Below are 20,127 nucleotides of genomic sequence, written 5' to 3'. Positions count from 1 at the left end.
CCGCAGTATTTAAGTTTGATACAAGATGGGGGTAAATTACGGCCATTGCAATTCCACCTTAAATCACCCTTGTGGCGGAACACGCTATTTCAGGCATTCCACCTTAAGCGCACAATGTGACCAACGCACGCGTACAGTAATGTTTCCGCTCCTCTCAAACGGGCTCGGACCGCGGCTTCTGGACGGACCGTCACAGCGAGGATAACGCGTGCGTGCGTGCTCCATTTCACCCCGTCGACCCGTTCAGTCGGGAATCATGTCCGAACCGAGGTATCGCGAATGGATTCTGGAGACCATAGACTCGCTGAGGTCGAGGAAAGCACGTCCGGACCTCGAGAGAATTTGCAGAATGGTCCGAAGGCGGCATGGGTCCGAGCCGGACCGAACCTGTTTGGAGCTGGAGAAACTGATCCAGGAGCAGACGGTGCTGAAAGTGAACTACAAGGGCTCGGTCTCCTATCGGAATGCGGCCAAGGTGCAGAGAGGTAGGCGAAAACTGGAGCAGGCAACTATGAGAGCCGCGGTAAAACACGCGTCACTCCCCGACCTGAACAACGGCGACAGCGCTCTCGGTCCCACGGATGAGGACCAGATGGAGGACATGGAAGTAAGTAACCAGACCTGTGACCCTGTCTAGCACAGCGATCGCTCGCATAGAGCTGAAGTACTTCGTGACTGGGACAAAACCAGTTGTTGTTGCTTTTTTTTTTTTAAATGAAGGTTTCTAAAAGTAATCGGTTGGATGATTGAGCTGGTGTCATCTAAAACTGGCGTTCATTTAAAAACGACACTGCAAAAGCAAGTGCATGCAGACGAGAGCTGGCGCAGACGGGGAGCGGCACTACCTCGCCTGACCACGTAAAATCGCCAACAACAATGGAAGCTTTTCCCCCAACAGCTGCGGAGTAGCTGCCGAAAGACTTTTTTTTTCTTTTTTCGTTTTGTTAAGCACACGAAAATTTCAGTCTGGAAAACCACGTTTTGTGTGCATTTTTTTGCAAGGTGATCAGGTCTTTCTGTGGACGACGTGGGTGATGAAGCCCAACTCGGTTTTACATGGTGGGGGGTAGAGCGAAAGTCACCGAAACATCACGGATGTGGGGGAGCGACTGTCGCATTCTGGTGGGAGCGACAGTGCGTTGGGAGACGGTTAAACGAAAAGGTCACGGAGCACGTTTTCGGGCACATTTGCGCCAACGCGCGCGATCTGCGGTGCAGTCTACGCGAATTCCCGTGAAAGTCGTCTGTCGGAAGAAACCCGACCGCTCGCGCTCGCGCTAGCGAAGTACGGACGAAGTCGTCGGTGCGGCTCGCCAACTCGCCGAAAGACGCGGAGGACGTGTAACCGGGACGGGGCACCTTATTACGGTGTGCTGCAAAAGCGTACGGACGATTACGATGCAAATGCTCTTTTACATACGAAAAGAACGAGAGCGCGACCAGTTAAGATATTTATTTGATCTCGGGTCAGCCGACAAGCAACACAATTTGCGCGTGTTTGTGAAACATTCGGGGTTTTTTTTGGTTTTTTTTTTTTCGGGTCCCGGTAATGTCGGACAGCCACGTTCAGCGCCAGTTTTCCGAGTCTCGTTCACCTCGCGGGCAGCGCGCCTTAGTGCGCGCGGGGCGGGCTCTCACGAGTTCAGCGCCTCTACTCGCGCGCCTCAGCTCGAGCTAGTTTCTCGAGGACACGCACACGCGTCCGTGCGGCCAGACCTGAACCGCAGTATGTCAGCGCCACAGTACACAGAAGTTAATAAGCGAAAGGGGGCCGCTTCCAAGTTCGTTCTTGATCGATATCGCGGTACACCTGAGCGCCGCTTTCCCTGCATCGGGTTTCCACGTATCCGGTGAACGCGTGAAAAATCGCGATGTGGCTCTATCCAGTTCGGCTAGACAGAGCGTGCGGCCTTGACGAGAACTAGTGCGAGTCGACAATAATTCAGTTTTGCAGTGCGACAGTACGCTGCGTGCAACGCTTATTTCCCCTCGAACAACTCCGCGCAGCAGGCGCTGCGCTGACGCGTTTGATTGCGTTTCAGGTCTTAACGTTGCACTGTAATGCGAGGTCTGTGCGATCGTCAAATACAAAGGTCGCCCATGTTGTATACGTGATGCGTCGTAGCTTCGGTCGTAAATGTATAGTGCATCTGTTTAAACCATATCTGCAGCGAGGACATTTAGTTTCAAAATCATTAAAGTGACATTTCTGCAAGGTATGATTTACGTTTTATTAAAAAAAAAATCTAAAGTTTTTAAAATGCTGTTTTTGTTTAGAGATGAAAAAACGCAGCATGTTGGGTCATTGCAGACTGGCATATTTTTAGAGATTGTGTCTGTTTCTACATACTTTTACTCATGTTTGTCCAAACAAATGGAGCCCCATCTTTTTTCATTCAATTTGTTTAGCACATAAGCCTGTTTGATAGTTTAAACACTTTTACAAAGTCATGTTTCGTTTATTAGGAAGTCAATATTTAAAGCCTATCACAAAAGAAAAACGGCGTAACAGAAATGATTCATAACATAACCCTTTTCAGGATGAGCTGTCCACCACAGCTGGGCTGGACAGCAGCATGGACGAGGAGGACGTCAGCCTGGACGCATCGGCCATGCAGAAGACCACAGACTCCGGCGTCGGCATGAGCCCCAACCCTGAGGCCTGTGACGTCCAGGCTGCAACCCGTGCTTCCGGAAGCTCCCCGAGTTCCGGCCCCCCAGAGCAGGGCCTAGATGCCACCCACAGCCCCCCTGAGCACACGCAGCCTGCAGCTCAACGAGACACAGGTATTTATCCAGGTTTCCAGAGGGGCGTGTGTGTGTGTGTGTGTGTGTGTGTGTGTGTGTGTGTGTGTGTGGACCGTAGCGCGGTGAGTCTGCAGGCGGCCCTGCACGGCCGGAGCTGAGCTCACCTCGCCCTGTCTGCGTGTGCTGCTCTGTTCGCAGGGTCCCCGGAGCTGGAGCTGGTGCGCCAGCCAGCAGCCATCTGTCCGTCGGCTCAGCGGAGCGCAATGGCAGGGGAGGAGGGGCCAAGGGCCGGGGAGAGCGCGCTCACGCCTGATCAGCTGCTGCCCGAGTGCAGAGCCTCTCCGGTATGTACATCTGTGTGGCACCTCTCTGCCCACCCAGGCAGCTTAGGAACTGGGGCTGGGGGTGTGGTCCTGGGCCAGGGTGGAGCGATATATCGCTTGGGATTTGTAACAGTATCAGACTTCGCGATACTGATGCAGGTGTCTGTATTATGCAAATTAGCCCGCTAACAAATCACAGTGACGGTTTCTGTGAGCATCCCGACCAGTCACATTGTCCCAGATGAGAGTTCTGTGGGTGTTTTGATGACTCATGGCATTCACACAATCCAATAAACAAATAATTGTAGCCAAAATTATGCGGGTGTCTTTAACCAGGTCATATTCAGTATTTACCAACTTACCAATTTTTTTAAACGAATATATTTTCTGATGGCAAGGTGTATCCCGATTTTAGTAGCTGCCACTGTGTTGGAATGTTTTCACTCCTTATGAGCCTTCTGCTTTAGGTTTGGTGTAGAGCTTCATGAAGGGACACATTAGAGCCTTGGCTGAGCCACAGCTAGCAGAGACTGTAGCAAGAAGACATTTTATTAGCATTTTAGAGGCTGATACCCAGAAACCTGTGCCACTGTCATACCTGTTACGGCTTCCTGAATGTGATTCTGGAGAGGTGTGTTAGGCCACGCCCCTCATGGCATGTTCCTTCTTCCCACCCAGCACCTGGATGAGGCGGTTGGCTCCGGCCAGGCACCCCACAAAGGCCCCGCCCCCACGCAGGAGGGTGAGTGCTCCGATTGGGCGCCCGCTCATGCTGCGTAGACATGGCTGCCCGTCCCGGGAAGCGGACGTGTTAAACTCCTTTCACTTTCGCAGGCAAGAAGTGCAGTAAAGGGGAAGATGTCGCCTGCAGTAAAGGGGAGGACGTCGCCTGCAGTAAAGGGGAGGACGTCGCCTGCAGTAAAGGGGAGGACGTCGCCTGCAGTAAAGGGGAGGACGTCGCCTGCAGTAAAGGGGAGGACGTCGCCGGAATAGAACCGGCAAAGAATGCAGGGCTGAAGAGAGGAACGTAAGTGGAAGGCTACAGCTTGTGCCGGTGTGAAAATATAATCTAACCATTTCCCACAGCAACCGTTCACACTTTGTTTTCTTGTGGATAGAGATTAGGCCTGTTTCTTCGCTTAAAAAAACAAATGCCTGAACGCTGCCTGTTGGTGTAAGTGATTCTGTGGGCAGGTTTAAATCCTCAGTCTGAGGCTGTAGATACAGTGCCACAGGTTCTTTTGGATTAACTCTGAGTTGGATTAACTCTGCTGCTCTTCACCAGGTGTGGTCTCGTGACAGTGGGTTTTGTCGGTAGCGCTGTAGTGGGGAAACGTTAGATTAGGGTTGAGCGATATATTGTTTGGAAATTATCACGGTATTGGCCTTTTCAATACAGATGGTGCAAAAGTCTGCAATATGCAAATTAGCCCTCTAACAAATCACATAAAACAATACAAAAAGTTCACACCAATCCCTGACTGGTCAAAGCTCAACCCAAAGCACACGAACCAAACAACAGTAGGGGGTTCCAAGTATGGACAGGCGTGATCTCAGACGAGAAGAATAATGCTGTGTGTCTGTCTTTGGTCCACAGCCTGGTGAAGGCCGAGGAGATGGCCCAGGACCCGCTGCAGTGGAGCGTGGCAGATGTGGTGAGCTACTTCACCGCCGCGGGCTTCCCCGAGCAGGCAGCAGCCTTCAGGACTCAGGTCAGTGTCCTGCAGGTCTGCCGAGGTCATGACATGCCAAGGCATGTGCTATGTGGGTTGATCTGCCGCGCTTCGCTAGTGTCTGGAGTTTTGTGTTACTGTGCCACTGAAATAGGATATTACTGTTGGAAATGCAAATTGTTTTAAAATAGACTTTCTGTAAGCTATAGTGTCTTGGCCAAGTTACCTTTGGAGTTTGTATTGGCTTGCCTTTACTCGGATTGCATTTCGGTCCACTGGGAAAAATGCTTGGCCTACTTAATAATACAGCCACTAGAGGGCAGCAAGTACACATGTAAAAAAAACAAAAAACAAAGCAACAACAACAAAAAAACATTAACTCCACTTTCATTTTGAACCAGGCAGGTTAAAAATCTACAGGTTACGCTTTTATTTTATTTTAATTACAAATGTTTTGGTATTTAAGCTGCTATCCAGTAACGTGTCATTACAACTAAGAATGCTCATGAGAGCATGTTTCAAGTATCCCATCAGTTTTCTCCAAGGAATAAAGAGAGAGGTGACTCTGCTCTGAGCCATGCTGCCATCTACTGCACACACAGTCCTGGATCCTCTACAGTCGTGGCCAAAAGTTTTGAGACTAGAACAAATTTTGGTTTTCAAAAGGTTTGCTCCTTCAGTTTATATGGTGATTTGCATTAACTCTAGCTTGTGAAGAGTGATCAGATGAATTGCAATTAATTGCAAAGTCATTTCATGCCATGAAAATTAACTTAATCGCAGAAATTACTGCATTTCAGCCCTTCCACAAAATGTCCTGCTAACATCGCTTCAGTGATCTTCTCGTTAGCGCTGGATAAAGTGTTAACGAGGACAGAGCAGATGATATCACTCTGTCATTCTGATTAAAAGAGAAGACTGGTAGCTTTAAAAGGGTGGTGGTGCTTGAAGTTTTCTTCTGTTAACCAGGGTTACCTCCAAAGAAACATGTGCACTCATTGCATTGTATCAAACGTGCTTCAGAAGCAAAGACATTGCTCCTTGTAAGAGAGCACCTAAATCAACTATTTATTGATTCATCGAGAACTTCAAGGAGAAAGGTTCAACTGCAGCGAAGAAGTCTTCAGGACACCAAAGAAAGTCAAGCAAGTGTCAGGACCATCTCCTAAAGAGGATGCAGCTACGGGATCAGGACACTACCAGGAATAGCAGAAGGCAGGTGTGAGTGCATCTGCACGCAGTGAGGCGAAGGCTTTTGCAGGATGGCTTGGTGTCAATAAGGGCAGCAAAGAAGCCACTTCTCTCCAAAAAACATCAAGGACAGACTGACATTCTGCAGGAAGTATAGAGGACTGCAGAGGACTGGGGTAAAGTTATTTTCTTTGGTGAAGCCCCTTTAGACTGTTCCAGGAGCAGTTTGGTGCTAAACAATGCTTTTTCCAGCATGACGGAGCACAATGTCACAAGGCCAAAGTGATAACCAAATGGCTCTGTGAACAAAACATTGAAATTTTGGGTCCATGGCCAGAAAACTCCCAAGATCTCAATCCCATTAAGAATCTGTGGTCAATTCTCAAAAAGAGGGTGGGCAAACAAACACAGAAACTGTGATCAAATCCAAGCAATGGTTAGGCAAGAATGGGTTGCCATCAGTCAAGATTTTGCCCAGAAACTGATATGCAGCATGCAAAGGCGAATTGCAGAAGTTTTAAAAAAGAAAGGTCAACACTAAATATTAAGTCTTTGCTTAAACTGGATGCATCTGGCAATAAAAGTTTAAAAAAAAAAACTAGGAAATGCTTATAATTGTACTTCATGTAAACATTTGACAAAAAACTGAGACAGTAAGCATTGTGAAAACCAAAATTTGTGTCAGTCTCCAAACTTTTGGCCACGACTATAACGGAGAGCTTGCCCAACACCAGGTGTCCACCCCAGCCAGATCTACTTCGTCATTCTAGTCATTGAGTTGCAAAAGATCCACAATTATGAAGAAAGAGAAAGACATGAAGTTATTCATCATCATCATCATCATCACCATCATTATTATTCTTTTTTTCTTGTCCATTGTTATGGTCATCTGGTGGCACCCAGTTCGACTCTTCATAAGAATGCAGGTTTATTTGTTGTTTTTTGCTATTAAACATCTTGTTTCCAGCTGCAGGAGGTCTCTAAAATCACGTCATTTAATTCGGAGTACTCAAATTTTTTTTTTTTTTTTTTTTTTTTTCCTTTCTTTTCTTTTTTTTTTTATACAGATTAGTATTGGCTGATTGGCCAAGAAATCGGCCAATACTAATCCGTTATTTGGCTTTGAGGAAGAGAAGCCGTTATATTTAGATGAATATTACAGAACAGTATTTCAGCGCAGTACATGCCATTTGGTTGTTGGTTTTTTAATGGAGCTCCTCCAGTGGTTGTGTAAACTTCAGGCCTTGTTAATAGTTATTTTTCCTAACAGCCTCGTCTGTCTGAGTGCACTTAATCATCAGCTGCTTCCTCCATCTGACCATCCACAGGAGATCGACGGCAAGTCCCTCCTCCTGATGCAGCGCAGCGACGTGCTGACAGGCCTGTCCATCAGACTCGGCCCCGCCCTCAAGATCTACGAGCACCATGTCAAAGTGCTGCAGAGGAGCCATTTCCAGGAAGACGGCGACGTCTTCTCCTAGCCACGCCCCCAGCTGCCTCCGAAGGCCGACTGAAACCCACCCAGCGCGCGGGGGGGGGGGGCTCCGTCAAGGGGCAGAGAAAGGACTCGCTATCCTCTGACTCCTACCCCCTCTCCCACAGGCTGAATGATGACCTCACTGCAGGTCATAATTTGCCTCCTCTTCCCCCCTTCTGGTTCTCACCCTCCTCCTCTTCACACGGCTGTTGACACCACCCAGCTGTGGAATGGTGGTACCATGTTTATTGGGGGGAGGGGCCTTTTGGGGTTTGTTTTTTTTTTTTGAAGGGGGGTGTTGAGATTTTTCCTCCACCAGTATTGTTTTTCTTATGCTTTACAGTATCTCAGTAATATATTTTGTTTGTGAAATTATATAGATTTTCCCCATTCATTTTAATATGTACAGCAGTGGGGTGTATGTCCCTGGTTAAATGGGAATGTCGAGTTGGGAAATAAAATCCAGTTTCAGAAAGTGGCACATATTCTCCTGTTTAAGATCTTTTCTGAAATAAGAAAATAAATCTTCAGTGATCATACAGCCACGTTTAAAGGGAAGAGTCACCCATTATTCCAAATATTCTGCCTTTAATCATGCCAAGTCTAACCAGGGTGGGAGTTTTCCTGTAGTTGTTTCGGGTTGAGGAGGCTGACGGTGTGATGGCAGCTTGTTGGGCATGACCTACGGCCAAGATCCTCTGCCACTCCAAACACAAGTATTTGGGAAGGGAGTTTAATAAAGTCATACAAGTGTGTGTGTGTGTGTGTGTGTGGTTTGATGATGCTTTGCTTTAAATATGTTACAAATAATGTTACTCCAGACTCTCATTGCTGCTCAAAGCTGTTAGTCCATTCCAGGGATTTTCCTTCATCAGGAAGAAAACTACTCTTCTTCACTATGAGACACAACTCGATGATGCACGCGATACCCTCAGAAGAGTCTCCCAGGCTTCTCCGTTTCCAATACAACCAGAGATGGGTCACATACCTCAGTGCCGCTGCGAATGATCCCGAAAACAGCACGCTCCAGTTCTTGTTTCTTTTAATCTCCGATTCCAAAGCCATCTCGTCAGGTTTCCCAGAACTGAGCCGTCTGCAAATATTGTACGCGATATATTTGGATTTGTCAGGAAGAGCGCAGAGGTCCAGAGGAACGAGCAGGGTGACCACTAAAAGTGTGCACTTGGGCACGCCTGCGCTGGAGCGCCAGCAGCTTTGCTTGCGTCTGGTTCCTACGAGTGGAGTCGGGTGAAAAGTGATGTAATCGCACAGACCAGTTTTGTTAATGTGTCTGTTTAATCACATAACTCAGAGTGTTACTGGCACACTCCAGGTTAACATCAGCACTGGTGCCTTTATTGTTCTTCAGAGAGCATTAGAAGCCACTATTCCAATTACACGTGTTGATGGTTTTTGTTTTTAATTGTATAAAAATATATATTCTGATGTAACATTTAAAGATGTGAGGGTGTACTGGTTTAGTTGTAGCTTACCTCTACAGGCAGTGTTTTTTTGTTTTTGTTTTTTTTAAATAGATATCCGGTCAACCTATTTTAGTTTGCCTTTCCGTGTAAGTAGTGAGTGTAGATTCCTGTTCAACCATTTGAGCAATGTTTTGTCAGGGTTCATAAGGACCATAAGGTCTGTCATAACAGACCCCAGATTAATTGTTTTCTAACTAATTATCTGGATGGTATTTCAGTGTCTCCACCGATGCCTTTGCAGTCCATGAATGGTAACAGCAGGGGTTGCATGCGCTACATTTTTTCAGATTAGAAACATCAGGATTCATTTGCTCGTTATGCTCATAAATATCAGTGTTCAGGGGACATGCTCTGAATTCAAGCCTTACTTTGAGATACAGTACTCGCGTGTGGGTGTGCGTGCATGCCAGGCTACAGGACAAAGGGCAGGATGGGTGAGCGTAGAGATGGGTACTCCTTAAACTCCTTCAGGTAGGTGCGGTGCTTGCCTCTGGCCCACACGGTCATCTGCACGAAGCCAACGGCAGTGAATGCGGCCACAGGGATGCACTGCGTCATCACGGTGAACCCCAGCCACGAGCCCACCTGCAGGGGACAGTGTGGCACACAGGCGTGTCGACTGAACGTTTTCGAGTAGGGAAAAGTCAACACTGTACTGCGCTGACCAGCAGAGGGCAGCAGTGCAGTCAAATAAATTGGGATTGGGTGCTTAACTGCAGTTTTCCCTATTCGCACACGCCTGACTCGCCTCTCATTAGTAATGGTAATTTGGTAATGGCTAATGCTTTCACCTGGCCACATTAAAGCTAAACTGAGATTTCTCTACCCAAAGTAATGGCTGAATTATAGCTCTCATAGTGATGGACTGATTGTTCTTACCTCATATGTGTAATTTGGGCATGAAACGACTGCAAAGATCCACGTGAACGGATTCTTAGTCGGGTACGGAATCTTCTTCGTCTTGGCGCCTTAGATGCAAAGCGTCCAGTGAGACCTTTCATTACCTCCGCTAATGTTTTACTGTGGGCGTTGAATTTAACTTACCGGGTGGTCTGAGATTGCGTAAAGTGACGTGGATCGAGAAATTCCCCAGCTGGCAAAACTACGGAGATGAGAAATCACAGAACCCCGTAAAGGGAGCGAACAGTCAGTCAACCTGCTGGCAAGCGAAGGGAACGTGCGGCCTCAGGGAGACGCTCACCAGAAACACCACCAGCGCGCTTTTCACCTGCTGCTCCCCGTAGTCTGCAAAGACACAGACACATTGGCTCAGGCTGCAGCAGGCAAGGCTGGCTAGGTCGGTCCGGATGAGGCTCGTTACTCACATGGTGGGGTGTAGAGAGGATGATTTATGTAATAGGCCATCCACGCCGCAAAGCACCAATAATACAAACAGTTCTGAAAGAGAGCGAGAGAGATGCATACGTTAGAACCATAAGTTGGTCTCTCGGCTCCATGCAGTGGGGTATATGGTTCTGGGGCGCACGGTTGTTGTTGTCGTAGGTATATTTAAAAGAGGACCAGGGTGTCTACAACGCGACATTTCAAGAAACCAGCTTTCTGGGTTATGCGATCCGGCGTCGGCGCTCTTACTGGAAGATGTCATGGGCATAGTACGGTTCACCGTTAAATGTACGGCTGCAGTCGGAAATATTTAACGCCCGAAGAAAGTAGGGATTTACAATCTTGGACTTCTCAGCAGACCTGAATTTGGATTTAAATGAGGTCTTTTGAATGATACAGCAAATGATCAAAGAAATACAATGATGACGTGTTATAGAGTAGCAGGGTGTTAATCTCTCAATTATTCAACCCCCATGTACTATTGCTTATTTTTTAAATTCTTACTAGTCTGTATGATCTGAAGTTGGGTTAAAACATGATTAATCCCAAGTAGCTTCTACTAAAATTGAGGGGGGAGATCTTTTCTTTCTCTGGCCATGGAAGAAAGCTCAGAATTTCATCAGGAGACCTTAGCATCTCATCTGGACAGTGACGAAAAACTGCTGTGTTACTGCAAAAGACTTGACAGGATGACCTGATAAAGGCCAGGGCAGATGTGTCGGCGCCAAGCATACGAAGATCACTTAACAATGAAGGTGGGCCAGTGATGATGGGGAGATGTTGTTCTGCTGCAGGAGCTGGCCATTTTGACAATGTGCCTTGCATCAAGGATTCACAGAAACGCTAAGCCATTTTGAGGAATGTTAGGCCATCTGTGATGAACTTGAACCTTGATAATTGGACTCCCCAACAACACAGTGATCCCAAGCATACTTTCAGGTCTCCCGGACTGCTTCCTTAACCAGGCTCTGGAGTGGCCTTCTGGGGCTTAAGGAAGTTATTTGCAGTATGGAAGCTGTCAGACCTCAATGAGCTGGAAGGTCTTGCACAAGAAGAATGGGCAAAGATTCCTTGAGAGATCGGACAGAAGCTGGTGGGCACTTACCTGTAGCAGAATCAAGGCAAAAAGATGGGACACCAAATACAGAGGCTGTGGGTTGAATATTAGGGGACACGGACACTGGATGGTTTTCATTTGAGCTCAAAATTATGGCAACTTATGTTATCAACATGCTTATATTTATCAATAAGTATTCTGTTTACTGACACTTAATGTTGCATATTTTCATCAAATTCTACATATATCCTAACACCTTTTAAGGTGAAAGGGGTGGAATATTTTTGAATGCAGTTATATAGGTGTAGAATGTTGTACACATCTGAAGTGCACTGGCTACATCACCTTGAAAATATTGCGGAGCGGCATGGTAGCATGGGAGAAGCGGTGGACGAAAAGAGTTTCCAGGATCCTCTTCACGTAATGGAAGGAGTGACACAGGCAAGCTATGCTGGGGACAACAGAGAGTAGTGTTAGCAAACCCCCTCCCAGAGGAACCCCGAGGGTGCATTTCCTGGCTTTGAGCCTCTCATGTCTATCTGTGCTATGGGCTAAAAATCGACAGGGAGAAGGCGTGGGGGTGTGGGTTAGGTCGGTATGATACTTACTGCACGACCCAGTGTTTGCTGGTCGTGAATTCGTACTTGGGACTGTAGATGAAAGGCAGACGGAAATAGAACATCAGGTAGATGAGAAGTGGCCCGATGCATTCTACCAGGAACACCTGGGCACAGCGAGAGAAATGGAGGCAGACAGGCACAGGGGAGGGAGTGTATGTGAGACACTGAGACAGGCCGTGGCAGCGTGTGTTAAAAGTTTGCTGGCGCAAGCTTGTCATAGGGAACAAATGTGGCTTGTGTGTCACTACGTGGCTGTCAGTGAGCCACTGGAGGGGCACTTTCAGCCCTACATTCAGGACCCCAGCAGCAGACTCTGGGGCCTGTGGCATCCCCGGAGCAGTTGGAGACTGGGAAAGCAGCACCAGGGGTTAGGACGCTAGAGACCGCAGTGAGCCCCCACACCACCCGTTGTGCTCTGAGATTCAGGGAGGTCAGTGTAAGGTGAACAGGAGGTCAGAGGGATCAACACCTAGTGGGGAAACTGGCCAGTGAGATTAGATGTACTGAGAGAGGATAGGGTGCTGGGAAGGTGAGAGAAAACTGAACCAGAGGACAAAATACGTTGGGCGGGTGTGTGTGTGTGTGTGTGTGTGTGTGTGTGTGTGTGTGTGTGTGTGTGTGATGGTTTCCATGTTGCACTCACTGTTCCCCAGCTGATTTGGGCCCCCAGGTCCCTGAAGTAGAAGGTTGCCGTGGTTCCCACAGGTAGCTGTTGCAGGACTTCCTCATCCTTCAAAGGCCTGCCCTCTGGCAAAGGCACACAGTACAAACACACCACCAGTCAGCCCTCATGCTCCCAGCAACACTCAGCTGTTTAGAAAGGACCAGCAGGGGCATGTTCACGAGCAGCGCCGTGAAACGCGATCCACTCACTGGGCTCCAGGCACAGCGACTGTCTGGCGGGATACCAGCGCTGATCTGGAGGAGCAGAGCAGCCAGAGATTTGAACGTGATAACGCCACAGTTACACTGCCAGCAGCTTGACATCTGTACAAAAGGTGTTGAGTGAAACTTACTCGATCTGTGGAACATGGATTTTATGTCCAAAATAGTGGCAGACGGTTCTACCTAGAGAGAGAGAGAGAGAGCAGGGAAGGGAGAAGCTAATGGCTAACGATACAAGTGCTTTAGTGATTTATGTGTCCAATTAAATTTGTCAAAATAATCAACCATTTATCTGCAAACCATTATTGTTCCAACAAAACATCAATCCTTTTACCCACACCACAAAACACACCACCAAACACAGCTCCAAGTCACAAAGTGTTGGGTTGCAGATGTATTATATGTGATTAAATCGGACAAAACAGGTTTTAAGGTAAAGCACAAGACTTGTTAAACTCGTAAAAGCGGCAGGAAAAAGCATTCAATGATTTGGGAAACCACATGCGCCCCAAAAGCTCAGGCAGGGCACTGCAACAAGCCATGCATGCCCTCCCGTCCCACTACCTTATCCAACAAGAGCAGCTTCTCCTTGGTCCTGGCATCCAGGATCTCCACCTCGAAGTAGACGATTCGTTTAGGTTTTTTGGGCGGTTTGGGTCTGGGTTTGGTGGAGACAGGCGGTGGAGGTGCCTCCACCTTGCCCCCTTTGGCTTCTAAAGCTAAAATATCCATTACTGCTCCTCAGAACACAGCTCCTGAGCCTCTCACTGCAGGGTGTGGGCAGTTTAACCCCGAGGCTGTCCAGAAACAGATCTGCTCACTGGCTTTCTGGAGTCCGATAAGTGTTTCAGATGCCTCCAGTACCCCTCTCTGTCACTCCACTGCTGTCCACCTGTTTCACAGCGGGCAGCTCCGCCTGGTTTTCTTGCTGCAGCTCTCCTATGTGAGGCCCACAGCGCCCCCTTTCAGCCGGGGAGGAGGGGAAGGAGGCAGAGTGAATATGTGAGGTGGGGCATGTTTGGGCAAATTATCGGTCATGGGGTGGAAATGAAAAGCTATGTGTAGTGTCTTGTGGAATTGTTGGATTGTGATGCATTTTTTCTCAATGCAGTAGGTGTATTGTCAAATGGAAAACGTCACCAACCCCCTTACGCTTAGCTGGGGTAAATGGGGGGTTGGTTGGAGGGTCTCATTCTCTGCAGCATCTCTGGGACCTCCCTAAAAAACCTTGGGAAGGCGAAATATGAGAGGCCAAAGACATAATCCACGATACGCCTCTCACCAGGCTAAATATACCGACTTGCTACTCCATAGGTCAGCCTGGTGAACTTACAGATCTCGGGCCGGTTCAGTAGAATGCCTGATGCTCCTGATTCTCTGCAGCTATTTCAGGTTTGAGCCGTTAATGATCTGAGGAGCCGTCCACTTCGAACCAGCCCAGGATCGCTCTTCACCATTGTTCAATCTCCAGCACACTGCTGCTTTGAAGTTTAAGATATATGGCCACTTTCTGTTTCTGCCTAGTTCTTGTATATATGCAGGGACATCTTAGACGCTAACAGAGTCAGGGGATTTCTGCTGTGGACATACTCAAATATTAATACCTTATTTATTAATGAGAATATCTAATAAAGAGAATATCTAATAATCAGAAACACAACATTGCGAAGCAAAGGCCTGCCAGTACAATTAAACAGACATTTATACTGGACTGCATCATAGTTAACATCAAATACAGCAATATATCATGCGTCACTTTTTAAAATTAGTTTGTTTGTTTTGTTTTTTTGTTTTTTGTTTTGTCCATACATGCTTCATCAAGTAAGCCTGGTAAGAGCAGTGAGCCTCTGAAATATTGTATTTCCTGATCTGTTGCTGCGAGAGTCGTCTCCCTGTCCACCTGCGTTGGGGTCAGGTGCAGAGTTTAGTGTTCAGCTTGTATCATCGACATGCTGCTCCTGATCAGTTACTCCTTCACCAGCATGCAGAACATCTGTGGGGGCTATCTCAGCACAGTGCTGCCCCCTAGAGGTTGTCCATGAGCATGGTAACAGTATAAACTTGGCATTCTGCAAATCCGCTTCTCAGTATGGTCTCTCAAAATACCATATAATACTCCTCTATATCTGTCAGTCTTGGGAGGATAAAGCAGTCACAGAGCTAGGTAAAGTGAGAGGGCTGCTGAACTTACATCTGCTGTCAGCAGGCCTCAAATTATCTGCAATTGTGCAGAACGGCAGACAGGCTCGGTTACGAACATTTGCACCTAAATTTAAAGTGAAAGTCACAGAGTATCATTTAGGCTTAATAAATAGTCACAGCTTTTGGATGACTCGAACGCCTCAGGCCAAAGAGGGTGAGAAGGGAAGGCTAAATTACACACGAGTCATGTGGCCACTGACCAAAATGACAGTTAATGTCCTACTAGTTTTAGCAGTGATAAATTCTTACAAATCCCAGACTGCTCTGCTACTCTGGCAGAGCAAATAATATGTATACTGCAGCGCATTAATAACAGGGAGATTTTGGAGTCCCTGAAGCATGCTACACTATGAATAGTCATCTTACTAATGGTTTATTACCTCATTCAGGCATGTAGCGGAAAGAATAAAAGATGGTCCAGGATTAGGATTAGGATTAGAATTAGGATTATTAACCCAAAGTAACACAGAGCAGAGCACCTTACCTCACATTGCCTCATTGTGTTTTCAGACTAGTGTGTCCATATGTGTTCCAGCTGAGTTGCGTCTCTTCTAGGAGGAGCCTGAGTGTGTTGTGTGCACCTCTCGTGCACAGCTCCAGAGTGGCTGTGGTCTGCTGACTGTGCATCGTTGAACTATGCTTAGAGCTCTATTTGTATACTCCCAGCTGTTTAGATATGATATAAATGAGGGATGACTGATGTACCTGTCAGAACATGTCATGAAAGACACCACTCTGCGTTTAAAACTATACAAGCCATCAACCGCCATGATCAAAACAATCGTCAAGCACACAATTATAACATAACTGTGATTATGCTTCTTATAAACACCAGAAGCTTCAGCTATAAAGGAACTGGACAGCCCCTGAATATTTTAGCAGCACTGGATATTTTTTAATGATATGCTGTTATTGTTCTTCCTGATCCACAGGCCCTGTCTTCTCGGTGCTGGGGTTCTACTCGTGGGTTAGTAACACTCCCTGGCAGGATGCCGAAACATTCATCAAAATGTTCTGATGATCATGTTTGACTCCTGAGGATACCAGGACTCAAAAAATCTGAAAAATCTGAAAAAATCTATCACATTCTATTTTGCTTTTTTGGTTTTGTTTTCATAATAGCTCGTAACTACTCATGAGCAAGGTTTTCAACGATAGTTTTTACATTTGGTATTAACATACAAAGTGTGTATTCGTATAGAAATAATGCCCGTTATAAATAATGATACGGACGGCCCTTTGTTATACAGCTAGGTAGTACACGCCTTCGCTCCCAACGGTAATGCTAGACTTTACTCCAGACCAGGAGGGGCGCTGTGTGCCCCCCCCCACACACAAATGCAGCGCCCATTAAAGACTTTGAGGAAGAGAACGCTCGGTTCTCGTACTTTCTGTAGGCTAAGGTTCGGGAGTTAGCCAGATAAGCGAGGCTGCTGGCCGGCTAACGGAAAGTTTCGAGTTTTGAAGGGTTTCAGTAATGCGGCAGTGTCCGTTCACGGAAAATAAGACGGATTCTGGCAAATTGGGACCGCTGTGTTTGTGGCAGGTTCCTATACAGACTTTTGCTAGTTTGAAATTACGAACTAACCTTGTAGCTATCATTAGTAGCATAGCTAGCTAGATTGCTATTTTAAGTGCTCGGTAGATAAAACATCCGAATGGAAACGACAGCTGCTTAATACAGGAGCTACAATTCAATGATAGCTAGCAGCTTTAGAAAGGCCTTGTAATGGGTAAAGATTACTACAAAATCTTGGGCATACAAAAGGGTGCTTCCGATGACGAGATCAAGAAAGCGTACAGAAAGCAGGCGTTGCGATATCACCCAGACAAAAACAAATCTCCAGGGGCAGAGGATAAATTCAAGGAGATCGCCGAGGCTTACGATGTCCTGAGCGACGCGAAAAAGAAGGACATTTATGATCGATACGGCGAAGATGGTGAGACGCAGCGCTCATTCCACACCGTTCAGTTGTTTAGCTAACCTAGCTAGCTCTAGATTACTTACATGGCGTTACCTAGGTTAATCCTGAAATCTGCACATAGATTTCGTGACTTGTCGAGTGTCGTTTAGTTAACTAGGCTGCTTGTTTGACTGATTATATATCAGTGTTGTATCATTAATTGTAGTTGGTTAGCTAGCTAATGTTACCGCGCTAACAGTAACCCTCTCAGATGGCATCTAGTGGCAAGAGCACGGCCTACAGTTCGCAACAGGCTGCAAGAACTTTGTTCGCTAATATAACTAACCGACTGGTTTGTGGGTTTGTAGTCTACGTTGTAATGTTACACGTTACAATGTTAGAGTTTATGCGCTGTGTGAATTATGTCGTACGGTCCATTCAGTACATGAGAATTGACCACAAACTTGAATTCCAGAAACGACGTTTAAGGGAGGTGGCAGTATGTGATCAAGTTCCTGACAACTGCTTCAGTTGTGAGATAACTGAAACCTTTCTTGGCTCTGTGCTTTGTTTAAAGAGATTCTGACTTTTTCTGTCCTAGGGCTTAAAGGCCACTCTGGAGGTGGCACCGCCAACGGCCCCAGCTACACTTTCCATGGAGATCCGCACGCTATGTTTGCAGAGTTCTTTGGTGGCCGCAGTCCATTTGATCAGTTCTTCTCCCACGGAGGCGATGAAGATATGGACATTGACGACCCTTTTGCTGCTTTTGGCATGGGCGGCATGGGTGGCTTTCCAAGGTCCTTTAAATCTCGTGTCGGGGCCTCCCACGGCAGCCGAGAGAAAAAGAAAGACCCGCCAGTCATACACGAGCTCAGAGTGAGCTTGGAGGAGGTGTTCTCCGGCTGCACCAAAAAGATGAAGATCTCCCGCAAGCGGCTCAACGCCGACGGCTGCTCAGTTCGCACGGAGGACAAGATCCTGACCGTGGAAATCAAGCGAGGTTGGAAGGAGGGGACCAAGATCACCTTTCCCAGGGAGGGAGACGAGACGCCCACCAACATCCCCGCTGACATTGTGTTTGTCGTCAAAGACAAGACGCATACACTGTTTCGTAGGGATGGCTCTGATATCATCTACCCTGCTAGGATATCCCTCAGAGATGTGAGTGTCTGTTGTCCAAACTGGATTTGATTACACTAAACACCATTACCTCTCGCTAGTTTGTGTGTAAGGTGCTTAGCAACACCGTTGATGAAAGGCTGTCAGTTCACCCAAATGAAAGAAAATTAGGTAATTATGAATATTCTGACCTTAAATGGATCAGTCTCATTCCATCCAACTTCACTTCAGAAATGTTTTGAAAATTATATTTATTTTGTCTGAATTTTGAAGTAAATTCTGTGTAATGGCACCTTTTCAGTGAATAAATCAAGAGTGAAAGTTTCCAAGGTTTCCCTTTGAAACACTGCCCCCTACTGCTCATTCCAGTGTAGTGGCGCAAAAGGTACAGCTGATTACTACATCTACATTTATGATTTCTCAGGCGCTGTGTGGCTGTACAATCAGCGCCCCTACGCTGGACGGCAGGTCCATCACGGTGACGTCGCACGATGTCATCAAGCCTGGAATGAAGAAGAGGATTGTGGGTGAGGGCCTGCCCCTATCCAAATGCCCTGAGAAGAGAGGGGACATGGTGCTGGAGTTCGTGGTGAAATTTCCAGAAAAACTGTGCCCGAGCACTCGTGACGCTCTGCTGCAGATCCTGCCTCAGTGACCCCGTCATCATGGTCTCCAGAAGGAGAGGCTTCACCCTACCACTTCAATACATACTCCCACGTACTGCAGTTGGAACGGAGTGTATGGGAAACGTTTTCTTTTTTTAAATATAGAAATCTATTAACCATGTTTGGTGTACTTTTCGCATCACTGTGAGACCCTTTCCGAAGTACCGTAGTGTCGGACACCCTGAAAAAAGTGTTGAGTGCGATATGTTCAGATACCTCATGGCACAGAACTGGTGCAGCTGCCTTCTTTTGTCTACTTACCACACCAGGTTCTGTCAGAGTAGGAACAACAGCGATATTTTTTTTTTTCTTGTTTGCAGCTTATTTATGTTTCTGACACCAATGGACTAAACCGTGAATATCTTTTTTGTTTTTCCCTCCCTCTTCACCACGAACATTAGTGACCATCCGTTCCGTGCGGGTGCGACACCGCTGCGAAGCACGATCCAAGGAAGGGCAGGAGTTCTGTTACCTGAACTTGGTCCTGTCAAACCAAGATTTCCAAAAGGAGCCTTGGGTCCCTTCTCCCAGTGCTTTCACAGGTGTCTGTTGTGTGGTGGGCCTGTGTATTGAGCATGGCTCAGGAAGTTTGAAACATGCCTGAATGTAGCTTTTAAACAGGTTGAGTGTAATGCGCCTACTCCTTGGATTCCCTGCCATTATTTTTTTTCAAATTTGTGTTGTACTTTAGCAGATCATAGCTGAACTAATTTTGGGTGCTCAAGATGAACCTAAAGGGTTTGTAAAGGCAATTGTATAGCTGTTGACTGAAAATAAACTTGAGGTCTTATTTTTTTTAAGACAACCTATTCATGAGACTACAGTGAATTGGGATAGAAGCTTAGCAGGAAGTGTGTGAATGCGAAGATTAAAGGAGCTTTATCACTTGTACAGTATCTTTTATTGATGATGTGTCTGATTATTTTCCATCTCATTTACAGAATTCTTTTACTAGGTTTAAATAATTTGTGCTAAATGTTTTGTTGACTGCATGTGTGTGGAAGAGATGATGAAATGCATAAAATGTAGAAATGCATACCAGAGTGTCTTTGCAAGAATTAAGTGGTTCATGGTTAGTAAAACTCAGATTCTGCTATTTCCAAAAAAGGTGTAAGACATTTGTGTGGTTTTTCTGTTACAAGTTCACCACATACAGTTTTCTAAGTGCTATAGTGATTGTGGGTTTTTTTTGTTTTTTTGTTTTTTTTGTGACTATCAGAATAAGTCCATTGTTTGCATAAATGATTCTAGTATTGTGTTAATTTTGTGTCAGACGTACTAAGCAAAATTACTAAGCAAAAATTACAAGCAAAAGCCAACAGCATTACTAATATAATGCTGGTATGAGGTGGAGAAGAATTACCTGAGCGGTGTGCAGTTTACTGGTGTCTCACTCTGGGTTTGTCCACATTCGTTCTCAGTCTGATGAGAG

At 46.5% G+C, this 20,127-nt stretch overlaps 3 protein-coding genes across 7 annotated transcripts; 2 read left to right on the top strand and 1 right to left on the bottom strand.

Moving 5' to 3' along the window:
* The first annotated feature begins 147 nt into the window (after positions 1–147).
* On the top strand, positions 148–7,893 carry samd1a (sterile alpha motif domain containing 1a). Its single transcript, XM_027026769.2, has 7 exons — positions 148–607; positions 2,541–2,787; positions 2,947–3,092; positions 3,750–3,813; positions 3,906–4,098; positions 4,669–4,783; positions 7,264–7,893. The coding sequence occupies exons 1-7, from the start codon at positions 257–259 to the stop codon at positions 7,414–7,416; spliced, it is 1,269 nt and encodes a 422-aa protein (XP_026882570.2). The 5' UTR covers positions 148–256; the 3' UTR covers positions 7,417–7,893.
* Positions 7,894–8,600: 707 nt separating this feature from the next.
* tecra (trans-2,3-enoyl-CoA reductase a) lies at positions 8,601–15,586 on the bottom strand. 4 transcript variants are annotated; one of them, XM_035525371.1, is made up of 12 exons: positions 13,367–13,649; positions 12,934–12,985; positions 12,791–12,835; positions 12,561–12,664; positions 11,906–12,021; positions 11,643–11,748; positions 10,222–10,294; positions 10,098–10,141; positions 9,941–9,998; positions 9,776–9,864; positions 9,265–9,481; positions 8,601–8,644 (listed from the first exon to the last, which is right to left on the bottom strand). In XM_035525371.1, exons 1-11 carry the CDS (start codon positions 13,532–13,534, stop codon positions 9,308–9,310), a joined length of 1,029 nt encoding a protein of 342 aa, XP_035381264.1. In that variant the 5' UTR covers positions 13,535–13,649; the 3' UTR covers positions 8,601–8,644; positions 9,265–9,307. The 4 variants fall into 4 exon arrangements, with proteins under 4 accessions (XP_035381264.1, XP_035381265.1, XP_026882580.2 ...); XM_035525372.1 differs by lacking the exon at positions 8,601–8,644 and adding an exon at positions 15,489–15,586 and having other exon boundaries at positions 8,696–9,481; positions 13,367–13,417; XM_027026779.2 differs by lacking the exons at positions 8,601–8,644; positions 13,367–13,649 and adding an exon at positions 15,489–15,586 and having other exon boundaries at positions 8,696–9,481.
* A 797-nt stretch (positions 15,587–16,383) lies between these two features.
* dnajb1a (DnaJ heat shock protein family (Hsp40) member B1a) lies at positions 16,384–19,802 on the top strand. Of its 2 annotated transcripts, XR_003411795.2 has the most exons (4): positions 16,384–16,944; positions 17,510–18,072; positions 18,455–18,768; positions 19,097–19,802. XR_003411795.2 is itself a non-coding variant. In XM_027026775.2 (3 exons), the coding sequence occupies exons 1-3, from the start codon at positions 16,734–16,736 to the stop codon at positions 18,683–18,685; spliced, it is 1,005 nt and encodes a 334-aa protein (XP_026882576.2). In that variant the 5' UTR covers positions 16,384–16,733; the 3' UTR covers positions 18,686–19,802. The 2 variants fall into 2 exon arrangements, 1 of the variants encoding a protein (XP_026882576.2); XM_027026775.2 differs by having other exon boundaries at positions 18,455–19,802.
* The last annotated feature ends 325 nt before the right edge of the window (positions 19,803–20,127 follow it).

This window comes from Electrophorus electricus, chromosome 4 (assembly GCF_013358815.1).
Source record: "Electrophorus electricus isolate fEleEle1 chromosome 4, fEleEle1.pri, whole genome shotgun sequence".
Classification (NCBI taxonomy): domain Eukaryota; kingdom Metazoa; phylum Chordata; class Actinopteri; order Gymnotiformes; family Gymnotidae; genus Electrophorus; species Electrophorus electricus.
The sequence above is the reverse complement of the archived record's forward strand: the minus strand, read 5'-3'. Positions and strand labels throughout refer to the sequence as shown.

Coding starts and splice junctions, on each gene's coding strand:
- dnajb1a (XM_027026775.2), top strand. CDS start 16,734: ATGGGTAAAGATTACTACAAAATCTTGGGCATACAAAAGGGTGCTTCC. Junction 16,945..17,509: donor TGATCGATACGGCGAAGATG/GTGAGACGCAGC, acceptor TTTCTGTCCTAG/GGCTTAAAGGCCACTCTGGA. Junction 18,073..18,454: donor CTAGGATATCCCTCAGAGAT/GTGAGTGTCTGT, acceptor ATGATTTCTCAG/GCGCTGTGTGGCTGTACAAT.
- tecra (XM_035525371.1), bottom strand. CDS start 13,534: ATGGATATTTTAGCTTTAGAAGCCAAAGGGGGCAAGGTGGAGGCACCT. Junction 12,836..12,933: donor ATCCATGTTCCACAGATCGA/GTAAGTTTCACT, acceptor CTGCTCCTCCAG/ATCAGCGCTGGTATCCCGCC. Junction 10,295..11,642: donor CGCTCCGCAATATTTTCAAG/GTGATGTAGCCA, acceptor GCTCTCTTTCAG/AACTGTTTGTATTATTGGTG.
- samd1a (XM_027026769.2), top strand. CDS start 257: ATGTCCGAACCGAGGTATCGCGAATGGATTCTGGAGACCATAGACTCG. Junction 3,093..3,749: donor CCGAGTGCAGAGCCTCTCCG/GTATGTACATCT, acceptor CTTCCCACCCAG/CACCTGGATGAGGCGGTTGG. Junction 3,814..3,905: donor CCCCGCCCCCACGCAGGAGG/GTGAGTGCTCCG, acceptor TCACTTTCGCAG/GCAAGAAGTGCAGTAAAGGG.